Source organism: Numenius arquata, chromosome 10 (assembly GCF_964106895.1).
Source record: "Numenius arquata chromosome 10, bNumArq3.hap1.1, whole genome shotgun sequence".
NCBI lineage: Eukaryota > Metazoa > Chordata > Aves > Charadriiformes > Scolopacidae > Numenius > Numenius arquata.
Window position 1 is genome coordinate 41686726 of NC_133585.1, and position 27439 is coordinate 41714164.

General features: G+C 38.3%; 1 protein-coding gene across 6 annotated transcripts in view; it reads left to right on the forward strand.

Annotated features, from left to right (window-relative positions):
• The first annotated feature begins 242 nt into the window (after positions 1–242).
• The window catches only part of UBE2K (ubiquitin conjugating enzyme E2 K), a 38762-nt gene continuing 11565 nt past the window's right edge, over positions 243–27439 (forward strand). Inside the window, exons 1-5 of one of the 6 annotated variants that reach the window (XM_074154811.1) lie at positions 397–565; positions 7480–7519; positions 18032–18125; positions 23429–23487; positions 26015–26097. Coding sequence is in view for 4 of the 6 variants with exons in the window: in XM_074154806.1 (XP_074010907.1) it covers positions 503–565; positions 18032–18125; positions 23429–23487; positions 26015–26097 (299 nt within the window). In the remaining 2 variants the exon portion in view is untranslated. Of the gene's footprint in view, positions 566–7479; positions 7520–18031; positions 18126–23428; positions 23488–26014; positions 26098–27439 lie in introns of all 6 variants that reach the window. The other 5 variants (XM_074154806.1, XM_074154807.1, XM_074154810.1 and 2 more) reach the window with 5 other exon arrangements.

A 27439-nucleotide genomic window follows, 5' to 3' on the forward strand; every position in this document is an offset into this window, starting at 1 on the left:
CCCGGTGCCTCAGGCCTCCTCCCGGCTAGGCTCTGCGGCCATAAGGCCGGGCCGCGCTGCCCGCGGCGGGAGCCATGACAACGCAACCGCCTTAGCTCTGCCCCGGGGCCCGCCGGCGGTTCTCCTCACGTTCTGGCCCGGCGAGCGGCGGCAGGCAGGTGTCTCCTGGGGCGGGCGGGCCCCCGCACCTCCTCAGGAGGCGGCGACATCATCATTCCCCCGGGGGTAGCGGAGGGGAGGAGGACACCGAGAGGGAGGGCACACCGCCTCCGCTACCGCCGTCCAACACTCGGCCCCCACCACCGCGGAGCCCCGGTGCCCGCTCCGCTCGGTGCACCCGGCGGCCCCTCCTGAGCGGCGGCGGCGGCAGAGCCGGCTGCCCTAGCGCGCATGCTCGGCGCCGGCGCCATTTTGGTGGGGCCGGGAGTTATCCAGCGAGAGCGGCGGCGGAGCTCGCTGGGCCCGGCTCGGAGGCGGCGGCGAGTGGGTGCCGGCTGCGGAGATGGCTAACATCGCGGTGCAGAGGATCAAGCGGGAGTTCAAGGAGGTGCTGAAGAGCGAGGAGGTCAGAGCCTATCCCCCTGCCTGCCTGCCGCCGCCCTCCCCCATGTGTCTGTGTGTGTGGGCAGCGGGGGAAGGTGCGGGCGCCCCGCCGGCCTGCGCGGGGACCCCGCTTCCCCCTCGGCCCCACCTCCCCGCGCTGGGGGTGGGCCCGTCCCACGGCCTCGGGGAGGGGAATGGCGATTCCCGGGGAGACGGGACCCGCCAGCCGCCGGGAGGTGGGGGGGGAGGAGGGGGCCGCGGAGCCCCTCCCCCAGCGGGAGCCGCCGGCGGCCCGAGGGGGGAGTGGGGCCGGCGGGCCGGGCCCAGGAAGCGCGGCCGCGGCGGTGGGGGAGAGGCCGGGCAGGCCGGCCAGCTCCCGGTGAAGGTACCCGCCGGCGGCCGGTGCCCGCTGCCAGGTCGGAGGCGGCGGGGCGGGGCCTGCCTGGCGCGGGGCTCCCCCGGTTCCCGGGCCCGCGGCCTCTCGCCTCCCTCCACCGGCGCGGCAGGGCCCAGACGCGGCCGGGCCCGGCGTGAGGAGACCGGGCGGTGCGGGCCGGGAGGCGGTGATGCGGAGCGGAGAGGCTGAGGTGGGGGCCAGGGTCTTAAAGGCCCCCTGTAACCTAGCCAGTGACTGAGGCTGCAGAGTGTGGCTTCAAATATTACTATTTTTTGACTGAGGCTGCAGAGTGTGGCTTCAAATATTATTATTTTTTTAAAGGTTTGAGAGTAAATCGCTATTTATTTAGGTTACTTTAATACAGAACTTCCTTTATCCCACTGCAGGGCTTACTCACCTTCAGGGGGATGCTTTTAAAGCCTCACTCATTTTAGTCATGTTACCCCGTTTCCTGAACAGTATGTTCTGAGGTATGTGGTGGTTAGCAAGAGAAGCTGGCTGCTTTCAGGGGGACACTAAAGAAGTTCTGATCAGTTTTTGGGGGAATATGCAGCAGCATTTGCAGGGCTGCATCAGTACTGCTTTTGCTGTGTCTGTTTCTGAGTTGGTGGACGTCAGCCAGATAGGTTTTAATGGTTGTGTCGTCATTGTCGTCCTACTTGGGATGATGTTGCAGGTTAGGTGCTTGTGAAATATTAATGTGAATGTGTAACTCTTAAAGCTGGTGTTTTAGAAATCTGGACATGTTCACAGAGGAAAAATTGAAAGGATGATTTTTGGAAGATATTAATGACTTAAGGAAAATGTGTTTAGGGTAGCAGTAGTTGACATGCTTTTAAATTAAGTGTGCTAACAGCATTGTTGCTATGCAGTTTGAACTAGCCCCTAGAAAAATGTAAGGGCCTTATTTTACAGCTGCTTTCAGAGCCCAGGCTGATTTCCCCAAGCTATTGCACAGTGAATACAGAATTCCATGTAGACTAAGAGAAAATTCTAGGTGGATACCTTTATTTCAAAGTTAGAAAATCTAAACCTTAGATTTTTTTAGTTAGAAAATCTGTACCCTATATAACCAGGTGATACGGTGGGAACAAAGAAGTCTTTATTTGAAAGTGCTGTCTAAGGGCTTCAAGACCCTTTCCATTTGCTTTATGTAGGAAAAAAGATACCTTAACTTTGGTTCTGGGGGAGATCCATGCTAAATTTTCCTACTGTAAAGGTTGGATATGGTGAGCACACCTATCACTATTCCTGTTTGTTTAGTCTGTGCATTGAAGGGCCCAGTATGGAATATTGGAAGTAAATCATGTTATGACATAGCCTTTAAGCTGCCTAAAGCTTGCCAGAAATATGTCCACAATTCTTATGAAATTAAAATTAGGAAATTTTAAAATTACAATAGAGTTTGATATTCTTTTTCCTGCCAATAGCAAGCTACGTATGAGTGTTATAGTGATCTACCAGTATGTATAAAATTTCTGTTTACAAAATATACCAACTCCACTGTCTTGGATGCAAAATGTCAGCATTACTCAATGATTGTCTTAGTTGCAAATAAAGTTTTTTTTGTGAATGTTTGTACATTCAAAGGCAGTTAAACTATGGTGTCAGTGCCACTGAGCATGAAAATGTATGCAGTGAGATGGTGAGTGGAGGTATAACTAAATACTACGAATCGCAGATAAAAAAAAAGGTCATTTTTTTTTATGTGATTCGTGTACTAAAAGGATTATTAAACACTGTTTCTTTAAAAAAACCCAAACGTTTTCACGGCTGGTGATGCTAAATTTGTTATTTAGAAGTTTTAAGTCCCTTTTCTGAAGGCAAAGCAAGTGGCTCACATTAGCTGCACCTAAGTTATTCTTGATTTGGTGCCTTGAGCTACACCTGAACATGAAGAGCAGCCCCGCTGTTTCCTTGCAGATGCAGTACAAGCACAAATGCCTACAGGAAGGGGCAGGCACACTTGGAAAAAGTACATAGGAAGTTTGTTCTCTGTCATCTTCTAGTACTAGTACTCACCTTTGGGCTGAAATACAGTGGTGGAACCAGAAATGTTTTTAAAAGGGAGCGACTGGATGGCAATTAGTTTCTTCTGCATTTGAAATATGTATTGGAAGCACCAAATTTCACTTCCTTCAGTGAAGGAAGCATGGTGAAAACTGTGTTTATCCTTGCTATGGATAAGCATTTATGGATCCTTAGACAAAGATACTATAGATCTTTGCTATTCATATGATTAAATATACTTTTTGTATATTTAGCGCTTTCTGTTTCCTTGGCGTTTCTGGGAAATCACTACAATGTGAATTTTAGACTTTATCTTGCTCTCTGGTTTACGGATAAGAGATGAGGGATTTTTAATTTTTTTAAGTTCAATCTGGGGCTTCTTGCCTGTTTTGAAAAAGCATTTAAAGTCTCACACTTGAGCAACAGAAGTGTTTTTACTTGGCTTGCTTTATCATTTCTAGTTTTATTATAAGCCCTACACATTAACTTAAGAAGTGGAATATTGTGTATTCAAGAGAGATCCTTGTAACTTTGCATCTCTCTAATACTTGAATTAAATAGATGAAACTAACAACAATTTCTTTGCCAGGAATCGTCTCCAAAGTGTGATTTCAATAAAACTTTTTTACCTTTGTGTGCGGGGAAAATGCTTTAAAATTCTAAGTTAGATGATATACCACATCTTTAACAAAGATGAAGCTGTTAAGTTAGTCTAGGTAGTAACTTGTTCGGTTAAATATGTGTTAAGGGTACTGTACTATGCTTGTATTAAAATTCTACAATGAGTAAGCAGTACATTAAATCAGACTATACTGCAAATCCTAGTCTAGGGAAGACATCAGTTGCTCAACTTTATCTCTTTTTCTTGTTCTGTCATTTCATTAATCTGTTATCTTGTTGGTTTTATGGGCTGAAATTCTAAAGCCACAAAACATTTTGAACAAAGGCATGAGGCTGCAGCATGATGGAGAAACCAATAAGTAAGTGGAGGGAGAACAATATCCCAGTTCTGATAAGCGGGAGAAGGTTTTGGTGAAAGGTTGGCTGGCATTATTTCAGAATAGTTACTAAATGATGCAGTGGGTAGCCAAATCCTTACCTACTCTCTGTTTATAAGCAGCTATCTTAAGAGAGGAAGAATCTGGCATTTAACAATGAATAGAAACATTGAAAAATCTCATGGTCACTTGAAGACTGATGCTGAGAAGTGGTTGTAGTTCATAAAGTATGTTAAATGATGTGTGACTTGTTTGGATATTTTAATAGAGCATTGAAATTACACTTTAAAGAAATTATATTATGCTAACATTGAAGGGTTCAATGTAATTGACCATCCAGTTTCTTTTATCATGTAGAAATGTGAGGTGCTTTCTGGCCATCTGTAAGTCAGAATGAAACCACTACTCTGGTACTGAAGGTAACACATTGGGAAACGTAGCTTCCTCCCAGCACAAAGAGAGTTGCTGATATCTCTACCACAAAATGTTCTTCTCTTATGAATATCAAGAGGCGGGGTTTTATCTGCATAGGAGGTAAACCCAGATAGAGCTGGAAATAAGTGAAACTCAACTGCAGTTAGGAATATGAATATCTGCATGAGCAGATATCTGAAGTAGCAGTTAAAATTTGTTACTTGCTTGAATCCAAAATAGCGTTCAAGCGGAGACAGTAGGTTAATGGATTTCCAAGAAGGAAGTAGGTATTTGTTTTGGAGTCTGATATGTGTTTTTCTGATCTACAGGAGAAAGGGAGAAGGGAAAGGTAACAGTAGTCTGACATTCCATGTCCTTTCTTAGGCATTTAGAGTTCTAGTGAGTAGCTCTGGTGTTTGCTTTTATCATTGCCTGTAGTGGTCTTGTGGTTTGTGTCCGTTCATAATAACATGCTAAGTGGCACCTTTGAAACTTTCTTGCTATTTGGAAAAGTCTTAAGCGTTTAATCTTCAGGTTCAAAAAAACTTCATTACTTTCGTTTGGTTATGTTTGGGCAGTCTTTGGGTGCTAGAAGTTGAAGATGGAAACTTATAATAGTAATTGGGCTTTAGTGTTACTAGAAGGACCTGTTAGAAATTGTGGATGCTGTTTTTTCTTCCCATTTGTCATGTAGAACCAATGCAGTTATATAAGAATGAGATGTGTTCTATTATGGCTCCTGAATCAGCAACAGATTTTTTTAAAACAGTGTCCATTTTCTGCTAGGACTTATGCTTAACTTTAGATTCATGAGAATAGTCTCACTGAAGTCAGTTGAAGTTTAGTGGGTGCAGTGGAACTGTTTGTGTGAATAAAGCTACAGAGTGCCTAGTTAATTAAAAAGTGTAAAGATGAGAACTTTTAAACTGACATTATTATATTGGTACCAATCTCTGTTCAGCCTCTCGGAAGTCTTGTTTATGATGAAGTGGTGGTGTGTCAGTGCATTGGAGTGAAGGGTACTACGCAAAGGGATCTTAGTAGGGTGGAGAAACAAATGGGCTGACAGGAACCTTTTGAAGTTCAACAGCAGTAGGTACCAAGTCCTGCATCTGGGAGAAAATAACACCATACGTCCGTACATACAGACTGAGCACTGGAGACTGACTGGAAACAAAGTAGGTTAGCAGGAAAAGACTTGCATGACCCAGTGGAGAGCAAGTTGTGATTCAGCTCTTGTGGCAAAGCAGCCCAGCCACATACTGAGTTGAATTGGTAAGAATGTAGTCAGTGGGCTGCGGGAAGTGATCCCTCACTTCTGTTCCATGCTATGAGACCATATCTGGTGTACTGTGTCCAATTTTGGGCTTTCCAGTGTAAGACATTGATATACTCGAGTGAGCTCAGCAGAACACTGTCAAGGTGGCTAAGGGACCAGAATGCATGATGTGTAAGGGGAGGGTGAGACAACGATGTTCTCTCAGCTGATGTTGCTGAAAGAACTGTTCAAAAGGATGTCTTCCTGTCATCCACAAATACCTAATGAGGGGCTCTGGAGAAGAGCCAGATTTGTCTCAGAAGTGGACAGGATTAGGATGAGAGGCAACAGACATAAGCTGGAACATGGGAAATCCTGACTACATACTGGGGAAAAAAATTACTATGATAGTAGTCAAACATTTGAACAGATTAACCAGCAAGACTGTGGAATCTCTATCCTTGGAGATGTTAAAAACTTAACTAGACAAGTTCTTGAGCAACCTGCTGTGTTGGACCCACTTTGAAAAGGAGGTAGGACTAGAGGCTATACAGGTGTCTCTTCCTACATGATTCTATATTTCTAGTACACATTTGTTTTTCAGTTACTGTGTTTTTTCTGTTTGTGAAAAGAAACAAACAGAGAGGGGCTCCAACTCTGTCTCCCGTACTGGTAAAGACAGTAATGAATCCTTTTTGTCTCCAAATCAGAGGTTGTGTTTTTCTGCTAGGTACAAAGCTGTCAGGGTTTTTAGATTGAACAAGTTCTGGGGTTGGAACCCTGAAGGTCAAACAGATATGAGATCCATAATGCTTCTTTAAGCAGCATTTCTCTGAAATGTGGATATCATTTTAACTTCAACATTATGGTTTGTGAGATCCTTTGTACGTTGCCAAAAAGAATTTTGTCTACTGTGTGTTTCAAGCCATGCCTATGATTTTAGGCATGGCAAGGTTTAGACCTGTTTCCTGTAATTATATAAAAAGGATACTGAAATGCCATTACTGTGCATCTTTGGTTTTCTTAATTCTGTGGTGTGTTTGGTTATATCTTCCAGTTTATACTGGAAAATAAGGCAGAACGGATCTGTAGATCTTTGCCTTCAAAGGAGTTTGTCCGTAAGTCACTTTTTAGGTAACTGAAGAATAGTTGGTTGAAACCAAAATATGTTTACTAGGATGGTTTAAGAAAACTACTTATTATTCTGACTTTAAGGTGATCTTTCTGAATTATTAGTTTACTTGTAGTTTTATGCCTGTTTATCTGAACTATGTAGCTGTTCTTCAAGCTGTATAAATATAGTGCATTCTGCTTGTCAGAACAGTATTATGTAGATAGAATAAGCACTAGTATTATGAATATTACTTAAATCTGTGATTCAAAATACTTAGCATATAATGTTAATGATCATTTGACCAGACCTATGAGTTGGCCAAGTATTAGTAGTGGGAGTATTTGTGCAGGGAAGGCAAGATCTGCCACTTGTTGTGTTCAGCTAATGGCATTTTTTTATGTTAATGTGTATCCAGTTGAGTCCGAATTTCTAGTGGATGGTCTACATATCAGTTGGCAGAATTCTGGGATTTTGGGAGTAAGTGGAAAACAGGAAGAAAAAACAACTTGGACTCCATTGGAGTCAGGCTCATTTGGTTGTCTTTGGTAATCTCTTAAAAACTTGAGGAAAGAGAGCAGTCTCTGGTTACAAGACTGGGTTAGTCAATTTAGGATTAAGGGTCAGGCCGCAGCTACCAGCTGGTACCCTCCAACCACAACCCTTTGTGGAACCTAAGGGATAGTAGGAATTAGTCAATCCTTTAACCTTCCCAGTCTCCCATTCATTCTTCTGTGCTTGTTTCCAGGAGTTTGGCTTTAATAGGAAAGAAGTGTACGAGTCCTAAGGTTAGTTCGCTTTACTCGGTATGAAATTTAAATAACGTTAACATTTTATCATAGTAAATTTGTGTAACTATAAACTGCAAGAAAGTGCTGGTTAACAGTCCAGCCTTGAGTTGTGTGATGGTCTTTCAGTTGCGTTAAACTAGTTCAAGTATTTAGTGTAGTTCTTAAATAATTTTCCTGTTAAACAGTTTCTGGCTTGTTTCATACTTCTAGTAAGGATTGTTTTCATTAGTATACTTCATTACTTTTACACTAATAATTGCTGCTGGTATTGAGAAAATGTTTTTGGTTAAACTTTATCATTAATATGTAGACTGTCTTTTTGTCTCTGACAAACTAGGTAAAACTTTACTGCAATTTAGATAAAAATAAGCAATTTAGTTTTTTTATGGCAAAGAGTGTAAATTTTGAGAAATAGTTTTCTATAAGGCACTCTAGGGATGTAGTCCACTTTTGCACTCTTGACTTATCTAGCATTTTCCCTTCAGATTGTATCAGTGTTAATACTTGTAATATTTGAATTGGGTATTTCATAAAATGCTATCTGCATATTAAATAAAGTACCTCTGTGAGCAGCAAAAATAACCTTGTTTGAGGACCAGATCCCTGTCTGTTTTTCTGGTATGTTGTAACAGAACTGTGTTAAGGCCATGGATTGCGCCTCTCTAGTCTTCAAAGTGTCCGCCCAGGAGAGCGATGCTGTGAATGTCCCTGGCTACAGAAGAAGCTTTATTCAACGCTAATGCTTTAGTTGACACCATAAAACTCAAGTCAGTCAAACAGTATAACCAATTTGGCTATGCTGATGTTTAAGAGAGCTGAGCTCATACTGTGTGTCATTCTTCTGTTGGAATGTTAATAAGGGTTATCCTGTCTACCTTTGTCTGTTGTCACAAGACATGTAGGAAACTAATTTGTGTTCATTATTTCATCATTATTAGCCAGTAAGATCAACAGTTCATTGGGAAAGGAATGACTAATGATTGTATAAGTCTAGTTATTTTGAAAATCAAGGTTTAAGGTGACATGCCTTCAGATTCTAAAATACATTTTGTGCAGTGTTTAATGAAGGGGAAAGAAAACCCCAAAACCCACAAATGCATCAGTCCATATTTTCCTTCTAGTTTAGTTCAAGCCAAATATATATTGCTTTTTATTTTTAGCTGAAAGTGAACTGTGAGAAAGTCTTTTTAAGTTTTTGCTATATTAGGATGTGTTCAAGTACAGGAGGCTGCTGTGAAATAAGTCAGCATATACAACCCAGCTACCAAGATTTCCATTTGTATATGCTGCCTTTCTGGAAACTCTTAGAGCCTTCATGATGTTTAGGTAAGCCCTTCCACTTTGGAATAAGGATGTCCATATGGGAAGCTGGTACAGAATAACTGTTCTGAGCTATTTCTACATGTCTTCAAACTGTGGGACTGTGACTGAATTAGCATACTCGATTTAAAATGAGCTCAATCCTGCGATTCCTTTATATATAGAATTACTAGCAACCAAAGTAGGGTAGGTAGACTTACAGAACTGACTGCAGAATCTGCCTCAAATGGGCTTATGTGTTCATAGAAGGACTAATTCAAAGGACGGTTCAAATTGATTATTAAAACATACTTTACCTGCAAGGTTTTTCAGTTGTTTTGCATCAAAGACAGAACTGTGCATAAAAAGATAAGGAAAATGCATCCAGCATTCCTGCAAAATGGCTTGTTCGTTTAGGCTTTCCCTAACTGGATTATCCAAAACAAGAATCCCTTGCACTGTGACCGTTCTGATGTTTAGTATGTCAGTGGCGCTCAGGTTTGGGCAACTCCTGTGCATGATTAATGCTCCTAGGTACTGTAAATATCTTGCATAGTTAAACATAGACATAGCTTATGAGTGTGTAGGGGCCCTTACACCAACAAGTACAGGAGTATCAGTATGCTGTTATGTACACAGCTTTCGTGGCATAGCCTTACCAGTTTAACCACACTATCCCTTAGTGAGACAGGCAATGATTGTATAACTGCACGTAGGGCTGATGCCAGCAGAGCTGTGTCACTTACACCTCTGTGTGCCTGTGACTGACGCAATGATTTTGTCAGAAATAGTTTAGACAGGCACTAGAGCTGAAGTTTCAAAATTCTTTTAAGTTGTCCTAAGGCAGTGCAAAGCAGCAGTGTCACGTTCCTCCTGCAGCTTGCTCTCCTCTTCCCGCTTTTCTGCTCCTTCTCTTTCTTGCAGTGTTTGTAGTGAATCAAATGAGGGAATTGGGTTAAAATGAAAGATAGTTTTAATTCAGATGTTTGCCGTGCAGTTGTGTGAACAACTTGCACCCTCCTTTACATTAGTCCTACCAGGACCAGAAGGAAATTAGGACCTTGGCAGCTTTTAGACTGGCTTGAGTTGACATGGAAGTACAGTCTTCTCTTACATTTTTTGGTAGAGTGATGTTTTAACAGCTGAACGTTAGCAAGAATAGGTATTTAGATACCTTAAATGTAAATACCTTAATGTACCTTGGAGATGCTCTAGGTCTAACTCTTGCAGAAGGAAGATGTCTTTAGTATTTGAGATATCTTCGGCAGGAAAAAATTTCACCTTATTATTGTTCTTATATGTAAACGCTCATAATAATACAGAATTTTAAGGTTGTCACAGGTTTAGTCTCTTGTTAAGACAGTTTATTAAAGAATCTTACCATGATGCATTTAATAAGTAAAACTGTGAAAAACACGAGAATTCTAGTCTGAGTCTGTTGCCAATACTGCAGAATTCACATGGTATTCATATTTATAGCTCCTTAGATATATTAAGATACAAGTTACATATTACTAACATAGCATATTGATCAGTAAATGAAAAAAATAGGGTGCAAAAATAATCTCAATTTTTTACTATATCAGACATAACTCTAGAAAATGCATGTGAATACAGTGAGATGAAATAGAATCTGAAATGTGGAAAAACTTGAAGAGTGAAATTGCTAGTAGGGTCAAAGAACGTGGGAGTGTTTTAAGAAAATGCATTTCTTTGTATTGACCTTTCCTTATCTAGGAAAACTGCTCTTTAATGTGCTTTAGACAGACTTGTTTCCTCTCTTCTCCTTGCCCTGTCCCAAACTTTTGATTGTCTCACAGATGAGCGTTGCTTGGTGCGTTGAAGGACAGCAAGAGCTTGCTCTCTCTGAGAATGCAAATGTGAGCTGCTGATCTCAACTGATAGTGCAGTGTGTATATACTTCATAGCCATGACTGTGGTAATTATGTGACCTTTCTGCTTCTCTCCTTAATAATGACAAACTTCAGTTTTTTAGTGCTCTGGAGATGCACTTGATTTTGGCTTTTAAACTGGAGTGAGCCTGAAGGAATACTCCCAAAGTATTGAACCATTCCCTCTTGCTTTGGTAGCTCTTTGTGATGAGGGAAAAAAAAAAATCAACAAATTTACAGACCTCGGTATTTTTGAATTTGAATTTGCTGTTTTGCTGTAGGACAGTGTCCTGCACTTTGCTTCTGAGTAGAGTGATAGATCCTGCCTTTTTGCTGTTTTCCCATTTCTTGCAAAAGAGTGAGCTAAGCAGATGCAATGTATTTATCCTGAGCTACCCCGTGGTAGCAAAGGTTTAAGAAGGTGGAGTGTTGGTTTGACAAGAAGTAAGGCCCAGTGGTGGCTGGTGGTTGACTTCTTAGACCTATCAGCCGAAAAGGTGGGCTTTTGTTAGAATCTCCCTTTCTGGCACACCAGTGAAGTGGAGAGAGCCGAATCGTTTGGACTAAGTTGAGAGAGTTAATGGTATCATAGCAAAAGGGTGTAAGAAAATAATGTGGCAGTTATGGCAAAACAAAATTTTAATACTTATCCACAAATTTGCAAGGAGTTGGTAAACAGGATGAGAAGGAACTTGGGTTTGTTTTTGAAGTTATTAATTTAAATAATTGCTTAATGGATTAAACTGCTACTGAAACGTTGAAATTTTCTGTTCAACACGTTGACTCAGTACTCACGGCCTTTTGCAAAAATAGCATTATATGGATTTCATTATGATAGTCAATCAGGTTATCTTTTTCTAAAACTCTGCTGGGTTATGTTCACGCCAGATTTTGGTGCAGAGTAGGATTGTTGTGGTAGAATATAAAATGGGGTGAAGGGTAAGAAGGGTTTTAGGAGACACTGGTTAGTTCATGGTACCATAGATTAATTTTGCTAGCATGGCTTCAGACTAGGGTGAAGTATTTCTTACTTAATTTGGTTTATTTAAATATCGATCCTTATAGCATCAGTATAAAATGTTTGGATGTTCAAAACTACCTACTTTTTTACATTTGTAAGTCGTAGCTGTATTAAAGTAACTAAATTTTGATTAGATTTTAGGTAGGTTAAAAAGTGTTTATTGCCAGTTTACCTCATAGAGGAATCAAACAATAATTTTAAAAAATCTCTGAAAGACATATAAAAATACTTTTTTCTGTTGGTGTGATTGGGAAATAATTAGTGATGGAAAACATTTTAAGTGCATGCCCTCTCTCGCAAGCTAGTGGACTTTGTTCCTGGTTGAGAAAACTCTGGAGAATTTTTTCTGATTTATTCCTTAATCTTTGCTGAAATATTGGCATGTACTTTCTTTAACATTTTTGTCACTTATTAAAACTTTTCCGTAATGTGTAAGTTGTTAGTCTTAAAGTACTAAATGGTTACAGAGTTTTAATACTTAGCTGCTTTTATTATAACTTTTTTTCTGTTGGGTATTTGTTTTTTAAATATACCTATGTTTTTAGAGTTTTCTATTAGTTTTTTTCTGTAAAACCAAAGTAGATTAACGTAAAATAGTAGTACTTTATCTGGTATAGAGCATATTTCCCTTAAGATGGAGGAAAATCATGTTACAGAACTTACAAAAATCACAGACTGCAGATAGTGAATTGCGTATGGAATAGCAGGATTTTGTTTGGGGTTTTTTTTACACACAGTTATTCAGAAGTAACCATTGGGTTTTTAATTCCAAATCTAATTCTATTTAAAGCATGGTGTTCTTTTTGTTTGTTTGTGTTGGTTTTTGTTTTCATAAATCCTTATAGTTCATTTTGACATTATTTTAGCCTTTTAAGAAAGTAACATGCTGAATTGAAGCTATTAATATTGCTAATAAACTAAGTTGCTAAATAATTTCACTTCCTTTTTCATTCTGACCATAACATTTTAAAATATAGTACGGATGCATAGTTGAAAATTCGGCCTGTTATATTTCTTTAGAGTAATTTTATTATGCAGGGATCAAAGGTCTAATGTTAAGATAATGTCGGGGGGGAGTAAGTAGAGCTGGTTGGTTCTAGAATAACCTCAGTCAAAATTTCTTTGTTGTATGACATCATCATCTGGTATTAAGTTTGTAATGTGTTTTGTAGCTGTGGCTGACATGGAAGTGTGAGGGACTTTTGGGGAGGTTGGGGTTTTTTTTCCTTCCCCTCAAGAGGTTTCAATATAGAAATCAAAAACTGCTGGCAACATAAATCAAAAAATTACAAATAAACAAAAAAACCTCCGAGTCCCCAAAACATCTTATTCTTGCATTTTTGCTTAAACCTACCAGTATCCATCCATATATTGCCAGCTCTGATGTTACTTGAGGTTGACTCTTTTTTCTGATAGCCTACTTATCAAAATAACTGTAGAATTTGGAGGCTTTTTGGAAAGCCTAAAAAATTCCTATGCACTTGTAATTCCTACTTCTTAAAAAAAAAAAGGTAATTTCATGGACCTTCAGTCTTCAGGAAGTAGACCTATCTCAAGATTGAACTTGGAATATATATATTTGTAAATGTAGTAAATAGTAGTGTGTGTTTGGGGAAATAAATGTTTAGAATAACAGTGCAATTTTTATCACCTTGTCTTAATGTACTCCTGTAATGTTGGTATGTTATAGTTTTGTCTTGGGTCTCTTTTTGCTTTTTATCTTCTGTGAAGGAAAACTTTGATTTTTAAGAGTGGAGGTACTGGACTAGTGAAGAGGATAATAGGCCATGAATAACACATAAATAAGAGTGTTTCAAAGGCAGATTGGAGAAGAGAGAAGGAGATGGTGTGGAAGGCTCAGGAGAAAGAGTGGGTTAACTGCAGAAATAAGGCAGCCCCCTCTAACGGGGGACTCCTTGTTAAGGCCTGTAGGCCATGGTGAATAAAAAGAACAGAAGAGCTTGTTGTCTGCTGAGAGTAATCTTACAAGGTCCAGAGCTGTTCTCTAAAACGATTTTAGTAGAATTGGAGAAGACTTGTGGGATAAAGTCTTCACAGTGGCAGAACTCACTCTTCAAAGTTTCTGCTGGAGTGGGTTGTGTGTTCTATACAAGGAAGATAGATACAAAACAAGGCAGTGTAATTCTGGATTATTTTTTTTTTAAGAGGAGGCAGGCAAAGACAAGTCAAAATACTATCGATCAGTAGTTACTGTGATAAATGGGATTGAGTATCCAATCTTCAGGAGATGCTCACAGAATGACTCTTCATGAAGGATTGATTCCCTTGGATTTCTTTTTAGAGATAAGGGTTTTGTAATGGATGAAAGCGCCTTATATGAATCTTTCCCAACTTTTCTGCATCACGCTTTTAGTTGAATCTCCGTACTTGGGTTTAATCTCCACAAGGCAGAATAAAATTGGGTAAGCATGACTATAGCAATGCATGAAGAGTCTCAGCAGTTGGGGTGGTCGAAAAGATGACAAACCTTTTACTAGAGCACTAGCATGAAGCAAAGGATGCATTTAAAAAGAAAAAAGACTATGCATAATCTAACTAGAATATGAAGAAAAAAAGATGAGGGAATGGCATCATGCACTGCGCATTAACACTCCTTTCTCTTTTTTTGTTGGTCTTGATCAAAATAATTTTCAGATGTGATGGTGGGAAGTTCTGCTGATGTAGTGTTGGATTTGTAGATTCCTAGTAAAGGATTTTGGTGTCGGTGGAGTGTTTTATGTTGGTGAGAAATGCTGGTGTTACAGAACTTAACTTCTTTGAGATTATGGCAATAAATGCTTCTAGTGGTGGCGTGGCCCAGATACTTCAGGAATTGCTAGCCTAGTGATTTAGTCACCAAATCGTTACTGAATCAACAGGAGGTGATGCTATTTTAGACTTGGTATGGAAGCGTAATTAGGTCTTTGTAGAAGAACTGCTTCTGGAAAATTAACTTGTGTTGTAAAATCACAAGTTGATTCATAAATTCTGTGCTATGATCATTGTTGTCAGAGGAACTCTTTTGGAGAACTCTGCTGGTGGTAACATTTTAGAGACAGTTCAGATCATTACGATGGAGGCCAGGGATTTATTCTGCTAGAACTGCTAAAATTAAGTGATTTTATCCTATGTGATCCTCATTAAGGGAAAATATTGTAGGAAAACACTCCAGATTTAATTGGATGAATAATAACTTCAGTGAAGTTAAATATTAGTTATTACTCTAGGGATGAAGGAAAAAGCAAGAATTGGCAAGGTCAAGCTGGGTTGCACCTTGAAAAGTCCATCAGAATAGCATGAAAAAGGTTCTTCAGCTATGTGAATAAAAAAATGCATTTCTTATATGGAGGGCATGGTAGAGTTTAAGCGTGAACTCGAAATTAAATTAATCTTTGCACTGAAATAGTGTAATGCAGCCTGCCTTTTTTCCTCAAGGTTCTGTGCAAAGGAAATAAGGGTATGGAGATGGCTACAGCTGTAGTAAAGAAAGCAGTCATCTCAGACAGGGGGACCTGGATCACTGACTCTTGAAAGAAACTGAGCTTAGGAATAGGATGGATGTGTTTTGTTTTTACCAAATTTATGGAGTCAGGAAGGACTCGTGAAAAACAGCTAGCGTGGTACTAATTGAAATAGGAATATGAAGGTGAATACCGAGGCTGCTACAACAGTGTGCAGGGCAATGAAGAAAAGTTAAATGCTAAGTAGAAAGTAAGCAAGTTGCAGCATGGGTTAACCATAGATTTTATCATTGAAATTCATCCCTTTTAATACTGATTCAGTCCTCAAGACAGAAAGTTATGGGTTTGCTTGCAAAGAACAAGAACTCCTGCTGTCAACTTGAAGCTTACCAGGTGAAGTTGACAGGAGCTTACTAGTTGGCAGAGGGAGAGAAGGAGAACCTGAATAGACCTTAGAATGACTGCATTACCAGAGCAGTAATTTTAGTGACTTGTTAACTGTATTGGTTATTTAAACCAATATGCTGCTTTGTGAACTGGAAGGTAAAGCAGAGGGGCAGTACTACTGAAAGCACAGGGCAGTCACTGAAGAGGACAAAACCTTCCACAGGGAGCCTTGCTGGGACTGTGTTGCTTGGCCTGAACCTCGTGTCACGCTGCCACCGAAGGTGGTAAATTCGATCTTAGGTTATGCTGCTTGTGATGTATGTTCAGTGAGTGCAACGGTGTGTTCGTGGCACTGATTCTGAGGCTTCATCTAACTTCATTTATGCAGAGCTAGTTAGGTGATCATGGGACACAGAGTGGAGAAAATTTTAAAAAATGAGTATGGCAGGATTAAAATTTTAGCTTGTTTAGAGCAAAATTAATGCTGAAAAGGGTAACTGTTATATATACCATATATTTTGCAAGGGAAGTAAATACTAGAGATAGGAAGAAATACTGAAGCTGGGGAACAATTCTGTCATGGGGGGGACGTAATAGTAACTTTACCTAAATTGTAGCTTAGAAAGCTTTTAACAGTTGTGAGGATGTAGAATGAGCTGCTGGTTGGAATAGTGAGCAAAAAAAACCTTAAAAAGTAGGGTTGGGAAGCTTGCAAGAGAAATGTGTTGCTTGTGCTTGAATTTGGATTCAGAGAGGGAGTTTCCTGCAGGAAAGAAAATAAATTTAAAATATGTTTAAAAAATTATTTCATTGGTTCTATTAAGACTTCCTTTGCTGTCTTAGCTAAGGTCATGAAAGACAACTCAAGATCTGATGCTGAGCTTAAAACAAAAAGCTAGTTTATAGATATAAATCAGTAAAACAGAACCATTACTAAATACTGGCTTTTGATTTTGGAGGTGCCTGGTGCGTTCTTAATTTGTAGCGTGGGTGAATCTTTGTATTTTGAAGTGCAGGACTTCGTCTCAACTGTGCATTTGCAGGTGCTGCCTCATTTGTGTGGGCTGAAGGTTATTTACCTAAATTTTAAGGACAAGTGTGCGTAACTCTCCGTGTAAAAAGCTCCCAAATCACCATTGGATTAATTTAGTGAAACTTTTAATTAGAGTTGTGTACACGGTGAAACTTTTATTTAAACTTCTGATTTTTGTTTCTATCTGTAAACATCTCTGCTCAGAAGAGATGGTGGGGGAGACTGAATCTTTAGAACCTTTACAAGAAGGAAGTAGAGATAATTTCCCAGCTGTTGTTCAGTGAATTCATCGTCCTTAATGGTTCATTCACATCATTGGTAGATCCAAGAACCAGTTGATGGCAACCATCAGCTTTATCTGTCTTAACTCTTCTCTCTGACCTGTCAGCAACCAGGTTTACTCTGAAGGAGAAATGCGGCTGCTCAGGGTTTTTTGGTGTAGAACTAGAGTTGGAACAATTTTAAAGGATCTGGGAAGATGATACGAGTTCTCAAAAAAAATAGGATTCAGGAAATCTGTATTGCAGTCAGTGAGCATGGTATACAGAAGTAGCAGAATGGACAAACCTGTAATTAAACTTCATGGTATGTCTTTCTAAAAGGAGATTCTAGTTTGCATCTCCCCAAAAAAGTTCCTGGCTGGAGATTTGTATGAATTTCACTAATGCTGCTCTCTGGACTTGGAAGGCAAATTCAATGGAACAAATAGCTCTGGCTAAACACTTCTGAGAATCAGTTTCTGGAAAACATGTTTTTTTTCAGTATGAAAATACAGTGTTTTTATTTTGTAGGCAAGTTGATATGGGGTGTGAAAATGTTGAGGAGGTGACAATGAAATTCAAGTGTATAAATAAATTGTGCCTTACACCTAAATATTAAAGATAAACATGATCTTAAACAAGACTACAGTATTCTGTTTAGATCATCGTATTGTTTAAAAATAGTGAGCGCTCTATTTGGGGAAGTCTTTCTGTATTCCTGTGAAAGTGACAATCATGTCTATTACTAATTAACTTGCTCTAAACAAGAAAAAAAACCCCAATGTGTAACTTGGTCAGATTGGTTTTATAGTTTAAGGTATGTAGACTTAATAGCTGATTTGAAAGATCATGGTCTTTTTAGAATGTAATCAACTTATATAATATCTACAGTTATATTTTTTGCTGGGTTGGTTTGCTTATTTTAGTAATAGTAGAAACAATATTGAAACTTTTAATGCTTCACAAATAGTCTATTTTTAATGAAGTAAAATTCCAACTGGAAGATAGCTATTCACTTTAGGTTACTATATTTTTAAATTTTTATTTATATATTTTCACAAACCACTAGTCTAAAAATTTCAAATACCATATTTTGGGGAAAATCTGTATGTCAAATGCTTACTTATGACTCTTTGTTTCTCTGTTTATTTTTAAGACGAGCAAAAATCAAATTAAAGTAGATCTTGTAGATGAGAATTTTACAGAATTAAGAGGAGAAATAGCAGGACCTCCGGACACACCATATGAAGGCAAGTAATTTTTTTGTGTATGCAATCTTTGTACACTTGAAATCATGTGTCTTGAGATGCTTTGTTTGTAAAATTAATTTACAGCATAAACATTTAGAGCTACGCGTTTTAAAATAGTCTGATTTTTAAAAATACAAATTTTAAGCTTGAAAAATATTTTAGTTCAACTTCTGTGTTGCCTGAAGACAAATTTTTTTCTACGATAGGAAAGACTATTCCATATCAAAGGTTATTTTACAGGTGTTAATCGCATTGTAATTCGGATAATGCTGACTTCATAATGTTTACAGTCTTGACAGTTTAAGCTCCATAGCCTTGAAGCATCAAGGAACACCTTCGGAATCTAATGTAACTGTACACATATTTCTGTGATCTAATGTGCTGGTCGTTCAAAACGTGGCATTTTTCTATCTCAAGGACAGATGCCATTGCAAGTTAAATTTGGGATTAATTTTGGCCATCCATGGGTCCCAATACTTAATTTATACTGGAGTGGGGGACTCTACAGTAGAACTTAAATGTCTGTTGCTCTCTTCAAAAATTATACCTTATCGACTTTCTTGTTTATTAAAGCTGGTGTCAGTAATCATGCATCTCTTCAGTCTGGAAAAAGCAGGGTAACTTACTACATACAGAAGCTTTAAGAGAAGCTAAGATAGCATATTTCATCAGAGATACCAAATTACTCAATAGTGCTGGTACTTGTAAACTTTCTGTTTGTGTATAATGTATATGGACCTGGCAGACACATGTCTTGTTAGAGTTCCTTGATGATAAATGAGGAGTTTGTTTATTTAAATTTTTTGTTACTTTTAAATGGTGTTTTACTCAAGTTTTCCATGCCAGGTATCTACTTTAATTTGAATTTGAACCTCCAGTAAACAAAAATGTCTGAAGGAATGTTACAGGCAAATAAATTGTTTTGTTGGAAATTTAAAACTATTTTCCAAGTTTTCAATTCCTCTAGTTGCTCCATGGGTTGGAGCTAAGAGTAGGACTTGAGTTTTGTCCAGAGACCAGACATGTGATGTTTGTCATTGTTTTGAAAAATAAATTATCATCAAGTGGGGAAAGTATCTGAAAATTATTGTGTAGGTATAGGTGTATGTACAGTTGAAAGCCTTAGTGGCTACTGATGAAAATCTGGTTGATGCATCTTCACAAAGGAGGACATCCCTTGTGATTTGCTTCTCCTGGCTAGGAGCTGCTGATGCAGCAGCATTGGACTGAGAGAGTCTCCCCAGCGCCCACTCACCTCCCTGCTGGGGCACAGGACAGATAAAGGACGAGGAAACAGCCTAACAGCGGTTGACATTGGAGATCATTGGGCAAGAGTAGGTGTCAGGATCTGAGGAGAAAGGAAATGAGCCTGGAAGGGAGAGGGTAGAAAAGTAGAAGCATCTGTAATGGTAGGGATGTTCCCTTCCAGAAGTTGAGTCCCAGAGTTCCTCTGCAGTCTAGCAAATAATGATGACTTCCCCCATCCCTTCCTCCATGTCTCGCTATACTCCTCAGCCACTAGTGTGTAGTTGATAGAAGATAATGTCTGGAAAGAAGATAATTTCTTCTGGTTATAACATGTGTCTTTAATTTAAAGGGAGAACTACGCTGTGGACGTAAAATACATAGTCGTGCTGGTGACCTATTTGGAAGTGGATCATTCTGTTTAATAGGTTTTCTTGCAAATATAGTTGGTCTTATAAAACCAAGTCTTACATACCGATGTTAAGATGTTGCAAAATTAAGTAATTGCAGGGGAGGAAACATCTGAATGGTGTGGGGAGAGTGGTGTTTTAGGGAGGTTTGGTGTTTGTGGTTTTTTCCATTCAAACAGAATTAATCTTCCTTGGATGAGTTGGTTTGTCATGGCTTGTCTTTTTTTTTTTTTTATTTTTTTCCCCTCCAGACCAGTGTTACCTTGCCATTTTTTTTTTTCCTCCAGGCCAGCATTATAAAATGGACCTTTTTTTAGAGAACACGTTGAGAGTTATTTGAAATGAAAGATGTATTCGTGTGTCACGAAAGTTTAAAAACTGTATAGCAGTTCATGAAGAGGGTAAAAAAAGATTTGAATGCCTGTCTGCAGCGCTGGGTTCTGTGTGTTGTTGGATAATTCAGTTAGACCAAAATTTCAAAAGCTGAACACTTGTGTATTCACATATTCAGCATAATTCTGCTAATAAAAATCAGTAATACATGCTTAGTGTGGAATTTGTTGATGTGAAATGCATGTGTACTTACATATGAGTACATTTAATGAAGAGGCTATAGTAAATATCCTTTTTGGAGGGCTAAAACTGTTATGTATTCTGATTATGGCAGGAATCTCATAGAAAAGTAATGTGGTTGTGTGCTTACTTTAATCTAGAAGGTGTATGCACCAAGAAGCAAAATGAAAATTACCAGCAGCTCGATTTCTGGTGTTTCCTGACATTTAAGTAATTTACTTCGGAACGTTAATATTTCTGTAACATAGTTTTATGCATTTATTCCTTTAGGTAATTACAAAGGGCTGGCCAGTGTGTGTAGTTTACATTTTATGACTAACGCAGTAACGCATGCTGCATAATTACTGACTGACCTCCTGTCATCTATATTCTGAACAATGACACAGCAAGAAGTGCTTTATGAAGAAAAGCTAATTAATGTAGTAGTTCAGGTCAGACAATTCCATGATACAGGAGGGAATTCTAGGACCATTGTGAACTGAAAGAACAGTGATATTTATTGTTGACCACAGTTGGTGAGGTATCTGAAAACAAACTGCTGCTGCAGAATTCTTTTCTAGGTGATGTTGGGACATTGGTTTAAGTATGACTGAGAGGAAGAATGCCATCTATTGTTGACAAATTTTACAGCTTTTATTTTTCTGTCAGTAGTGTGAACTCATATTGATCAGGTGTCAGAATATTCCAAGACACGACTCCAGTTGAAACACATCTGCATCCAATGTTAAAACATGTATGTTTGGGGAGAGGACCTTTGAAAGGCTAGATCAATGGCTCCTGGGTTTTACTTGATTCAAGAGCTTTTCAGTACATAGGTCGGGTGTTGGTTTTTTGTTTGTTTCTTTTTTTTTTAACCCCGCTGTAACCATGGTGTGCATTTCAAGCCAAGTTTGCATGTGAGCCACAGTAACTTCAAAATTTATAATAGAGTTTTTCTTCAAGGAAAATAGTTGAACCTTGCTCTCAGTCTATTGTGAGACCTATGCTCCAGTAGCAGTACAGAAGGAAGATTCTGCCATTACTGTTTAATTCAATCTCAAGTATTAAATAGTCATGAAAAAGCCATACATATGCGTACTCATTTAAAAAAATATTCCCAGAAATATTGACATGCAGAAGTTAGTATGTTAGTCACTTGCATTTTAAAAGTAGTATTAAGGAAATTAATATCCAGGTTTGTGCAGTTTAAGTTTTTAAGCCTATATTTTTAGCTGTAAACTTCAGTGCATGATAACAATACTGTATAAATAATGTTACCAGCTCACTGGTCCCTGCAGTTTTGAGGTGGAAAAAAAATGGTGGCTGAATAGCCTGTTACGCAGAAGACTGTATTAGTCTATCATTTAAAGGCAAGTTTTAATGGTAAGCAGAAGATATGGTTATACCTGAGGATAAGTTTTATGTTACCTTACAAAATGGTGTGACAGTAAAATCATACAGGGACTGATTAATTTTTGCAGTCCCGGAACAGTGTAATTGTTCTGTTTCTTAGGAAAAAATTGCTGCTGAATTATGCTTCAATTCAGACAAAAGGAAAAGCAAACTTACATAAGGTCTGTTGTTGAAGTACATGTCTTCAAAAATAGTTTGCCTGTGCTGTCATGTAAGCGGACAAGCAGTCAGCTTAGACATTAACTATTATAATTGTGGATTTATTAGCTTTTCTTCTATTGTATTTTCTGTTAAATCTTCTCAAGTTACTGTAGTATTAAGTGAGAAAAAACAGCTGTAGATACTAGTGTAAAATACCAAACAGTTTCAGGTATAGTGTATGAGACTGAATTATATTTTAAAAGTGAGAGGTGTTAATAGCTGCTAACTGCATTGTGGCACAGATAAAAGGGTGCCATAGACTATAACCATTCAGAATATTCCTTTGAGTTTTTTTCCTGCATGTGAATCTTACTGCCTCTATTGAGAGTATCAGGGAGCTGGTTTTGTATAGAGCGATTTGCAACAGAGTAAATCACTCTTGAAATCCCAAAGAAAATAGGCTGCAGATAATTCAACTTTAATTCAAGGAAATTTATGAATTATAACAAATATTGAGGGAGGGAAAAGGTTTCTTTCTGAAAAAGCAGCAGTAGGATGAGAAAAAAAAATTGCAAGCGAGGAGAAATACTTTAGTTTCTGTAAAAACGAAATGTTTAAATTGGTTTATAAGTTTTGTTACACTCTGTTCTTATTGTCACTAAACTGCATCCTGGCAAATGATCTTCAGTGGGCAGGCAGAGATAGTTTGAGATTACTATTAATACTTATGTCTTGTGGAGCAAACTTGAATGTTAACAAAACTATAATTGAAACAGACACAGGTAATGATGCTGTAAATGGGAGAGAAAAATGAGAAATGTTTAGAAAAGGGCAGTAGAAGGTGGCTCTGTCCACCAAGCTCAAACTGTCCTTTATTGCATGCTGGAATCCTGCAAACTGTATTAATAGTACTAGTGTGTCAAAGCGTTTGCAGAATCGGAATAGAAGTAACTACTTTGGACAGTAATGTAAAACATAGCGGAAATAATGTTGGAGCCTCCTTTTTTTTTTTCCTTTCCTCCAAAGTGTGAGAGCTTTTCTTAAACAAGGTAGTCAAACATTCTTCAGTTCCAGAAAGTTTAAAATGAAATACAGTTAATTTCAGTTGTGTTATTTGAAGAAAATTTACTGGCATAAGGTATCAGAAAAGAGTCAAAACAATGTAATATCCCATGGTAGGCCTTAATATTCCTGTGGCCTATTGTTTCATCTGTTTGAGGTACATTTGGTTTATATTTTGGGATACTTTAGTAAAATAGAGCATGGAAATTACAACATTGGAAACCAGAAACTATAGGAGAATATACACATTAAATATACCTAAGAAATACAGATTCTGATTTGCATAAGCAAATATGACTTTAAGTTCACTTTATATGCATTCATTTATAAAATATATGAAGTTTCGAAGTATCCTAGAGATAATACTTCTGAGTAAATTTTAATTACTTGAAAACCTGTCCATTTAGAAACATAAGCTTTATTGTCATGAAAGATTAAGCTTGAGTAATGCTCTTTTAATTTCTAACTTGTCTTTTGCAGGTGGAAGGTATCAACTAGAGATAAAAATTCCAGAAACATATCCATTTAATCCTCCTAAGGTACTGTAAACACTTTTTTGGATAAAATAATTTGGCTAACAAGTTGTTTTTGAGTATTCTTATTTATTTGCTTAGGTGTAGTCTCATTGTAGTACCCATCTTCCTTTTTTTTGGTTCTCCTCTAGGCAGGCATTGGAGCTGTCATCTTTAGGCAGAAATAATGCAGGATGCATAGCTGTATCCAATCAGAAGTACACCTGGGTTGTTCCTTAAAGTACAAACTGGCAGATTCTGGGGAGGAACTCGTGCTTTGTTATTGATCCTTATGTAATTTCTTTTTGGCAAGATAAATACAGTTTTCAGATGGTTTTACTTGATGTAGAGAGTATGGCTATCATCCCTCCCCCTCAATATCATGGAAGAAATGCGTAATAGATAATTACTGATTCTTTCAATTTCATCAGCTCCATATATTATATTTAGTAGAGTCTTGGATCTAACCTACCAAGTTTCTAGTAATATAATAGTGAGGTGTAATTGTGTGACTTGAAGAACCAATAGAGAAATGTGATGGTCTTACTGCAACTCTATTGAAGGAATGCATAAAATGTCCATATGTATGAGAGACAAGAGAAATGGCTGTGGTAAAGCCACTCCTGCCCTTTCAACTTTACTGTATCTTTCTAGATACGGTATCTAGAAATAACTAAAGTATCTAAACTTTAAATTTGTGACTCCACTTCCCTCCTAATGGATCAATCTGAACAGCGTTCTCTCCAGCCATGTGCAGCTGCATATTCCTGTGCCCTGATTTAGTCCCTTCTTCAGTGGCTTCTGATGAATCAGCAGACTCCTTCCTGAGTTTTCTGACTCAGCTTCTTGATTGGTTTTCTGTTTGTCTGAAAGACGTCTTTGAACTAAGAATGTGTCCTAGATCCTGGTTGTTTTCACTCTGGTATGTAATACTGGGGAGGAACTGGAGAAGTGGAGGAAGAGAGAGGTGCCGGTAGCTCTTAGCTCCTTGGCTCTTGCCCTTTGAATGAGTTCCTTGAGGCTGGAGCAAAAGACACAGAAAGTCTTAATGAAAATGTCTGTTGGTTTCGGTTCTTTCATCTGCATGTGTTCTGGCGGGAGGTAAAATAAGGAGAGCCAAAACAGGTCATGGACATTGAAAGATGGGTCTGTGGACCATGGTTTAATTGCTGCTTTAGGGCTTGGTGGTTTCCGTTTCCAAAGCTTATAGACAGCTGTTAGAAGCTCAGCGCACTGTAGCATATTACTACTTATTCTGCAGTCTTGAATTGGAGGCCTTTTTGCTTGTGTCTAGCCCTGCCTTTCATCTGAAAGATTTCTTTATCTTGTTCAGTATGTGCTTTGACAGCCATTGTTAGCTTTCATTCACTGTGAGAAATTAGCTAGTACTTACATAGCTTTTAAAATTTTCAAAGTGATTTAGAGAGTTGAGCTAGTTAATAAGGGCTCAGCTGACATGATCTCTTATTTTCTGTCCTGGAAAGCAGAACTGTTATGGTCTTACCTATTTATACACCATGATTGCACTGATTCTATTATAGCCCTATATGTACAGTCTTTTTCTGTAGTGCCTGACAAATAATGTGTTCTCTGCACTGATTTGCTTGCAGATCAGGAGCAAAAGTTGAAACATCTGTGCTATAAGTAAAAAGTTTGTCAGGAGTTTAGGGTGAGGAGGTAGAGATGAGAAATGGAGAGAGAGGTCAAAGTCACTAGAAGGCAGTTAAAGTGCAACCTGAAAATGAAAACGAAGGAGAAATTTTAGAGACATGTATGTACTCTTTTCAGAGGACAGCTTTTGGGTTTGAGACTTTTAAAAGAAAATGCTGCTTTTAAGTTTCTTGCTGTCTTTTAAAAAAAAAAAGCTAATTTTATTCATGTTTTGTAAGCATGAATATGCTGTTTTAGTGTAAAATATGGACATGATCGATGAATGAATGCTGGAACTAGATCCTTTCAACAGCAAAGAAAAATAATTGTAATCTAGTTGGGTAATCTAGCTCTCTGAAGAGATTTGTGCATATGGGTTATGAGACTGGATGGTTGTAGAAGTAGTAGCATCCACCAAGGAAATATTTATAATATATCTGTAGCTACCAAAAATTTAGCTGAACAGTGAGATCCCATGTCTATGTCAAGAATTCAGGGACTTGTTTTACTTTAAGAGTGGACTTTCTAGCATTTACAATGTTGGAAGTTTGACGTCTGTATTTGACCACCTGCTTGTGTTGAAAGTCTGGTACTACTGGAGGATATTTCTAAATGGCTTTACATAATGCAGGGATATGCACATATGACAGTGTATGAGAAAGCACTTCGGGATGAGTTTTGTAGTCTGTTTTTGAGTAAAGCAAGGCTCTGTCTAACAAAAGGCCTTGCAAACTTGAAACCTCCTGAAATAAGTGGTATTATGTCTTAGTTTTGTTTTTTAGCTTGATAATTCCTAAATTAGTATTTCTTTATATTATTATTAGAAATGTTGCATATAAAATGCTTCCTTAGTATATTGCATTTAATAATCATTTCTGTTTTTTAAAATTGTCTTGTCTTGTAGGTGCGGTTTATCACCAAAATATGGCATCCTAATATTAGCTCAGTCACTGGGGCCATTTGTTTGGATATTCTGAAAGATCAATGGTAAGACTCCATATGGATTTAAATGTGCAAAATCAAATATACCAGTGTCTTGGATAGGAGGCAACAGCTCATGTTGCTTTTCGCTTTGTATTTGTATCCTTAAAGCTTCCAATATTTCAGTGTAGTATTTTGAGTTGAAAAGATGCAAATGAAATGATTTGGTACAATTTTGGAAAGTACTAAGTAGATATTATAAGTATAGAGAGCTTTTACAAAAAATTTTTAACTAGGGTTAGGGTGAACATTTCATTGTTGTTGATGTTTTGGGTGGTTTTGTTGGTGTTAATTTTTTTTTTAGTTAGTTCTTTTCCATTAATAAATGCTACCTATTGCTTCCTGAATTCTGTCCTTTAAGCCTCCTGAGGTGTAAGCAGAAAAAAAGCAAGTGCTTATTTTCATTTTCATTCTTGACTTATACTCTAAATGAATATTAGTTCTGATAGAGCTAAAGCAATGTATGAAGTGAGTATGGGAGTATAAAAGGTAACAGGTCAGCAATAGGAAAGGGAGAAGAAGAGACTGACTGTACTGATTCTGTCTCACAGCTGTCACTGATAATATTTATGATTTGCACCTCTGTAAACCATTTGCCTTTTAGTTATTGGTAAGTTGCAGGCTTTTGATTACTTAATGTTACTGAAAAAGTTTTAATAACCAAAATCTGTGGAACAGACCTGTAAGCGTCCAAACTGTAGCAAGCTGAACTCATTGTTCATTTGTTTTTCCAAGTGGTACATTTCATGTGGTTTGAAGATCATATGTACCAGTTGTATGATAGATATTATATCTAACATGAATGGAGTTCATCTTTGTTATTTTCCTCCACGTCTGCCCCAAAAGAATAGGACTGTAATTCCCCAGCAGATGATATCAATGTCTAATCCATACAAGCTTCAAGTGCTTGTGAATTCAACAACTTCATCAAGACTACTGTTGGCCAAGCAGACATCAGCTGGGTTTGAAAGAGAAACTCTAGAGCAAAAAGCTTGAGTTGAGGTCTTGCAGGTTACGCAACCAGTGTATTCGTCTCTTACAGAGTGCGAAGATGATGCAAATCATGTAGCACAGGATAGTCTAAATTACTAAAATGAAAAAATAATAATCACAAGCTGTTGTCTTTATTTATGGAACTGCATGTTTTTTCTTACAGCCTCGGGGCACTTGATGTTTTTTCAGGCAGTAGAATCTTTCAACATATGTGCCATGGTAGATGGCATAATTTTTCTATCAGTAAAGTCAGTCCACTTTAGTACCTGCACCTAGTTAGTTATTCATAACCATCCTACAATTATCTGTAGATTAATGACTCTTGAACTGTGAAGGTACGGTTTCCTGAGAGATC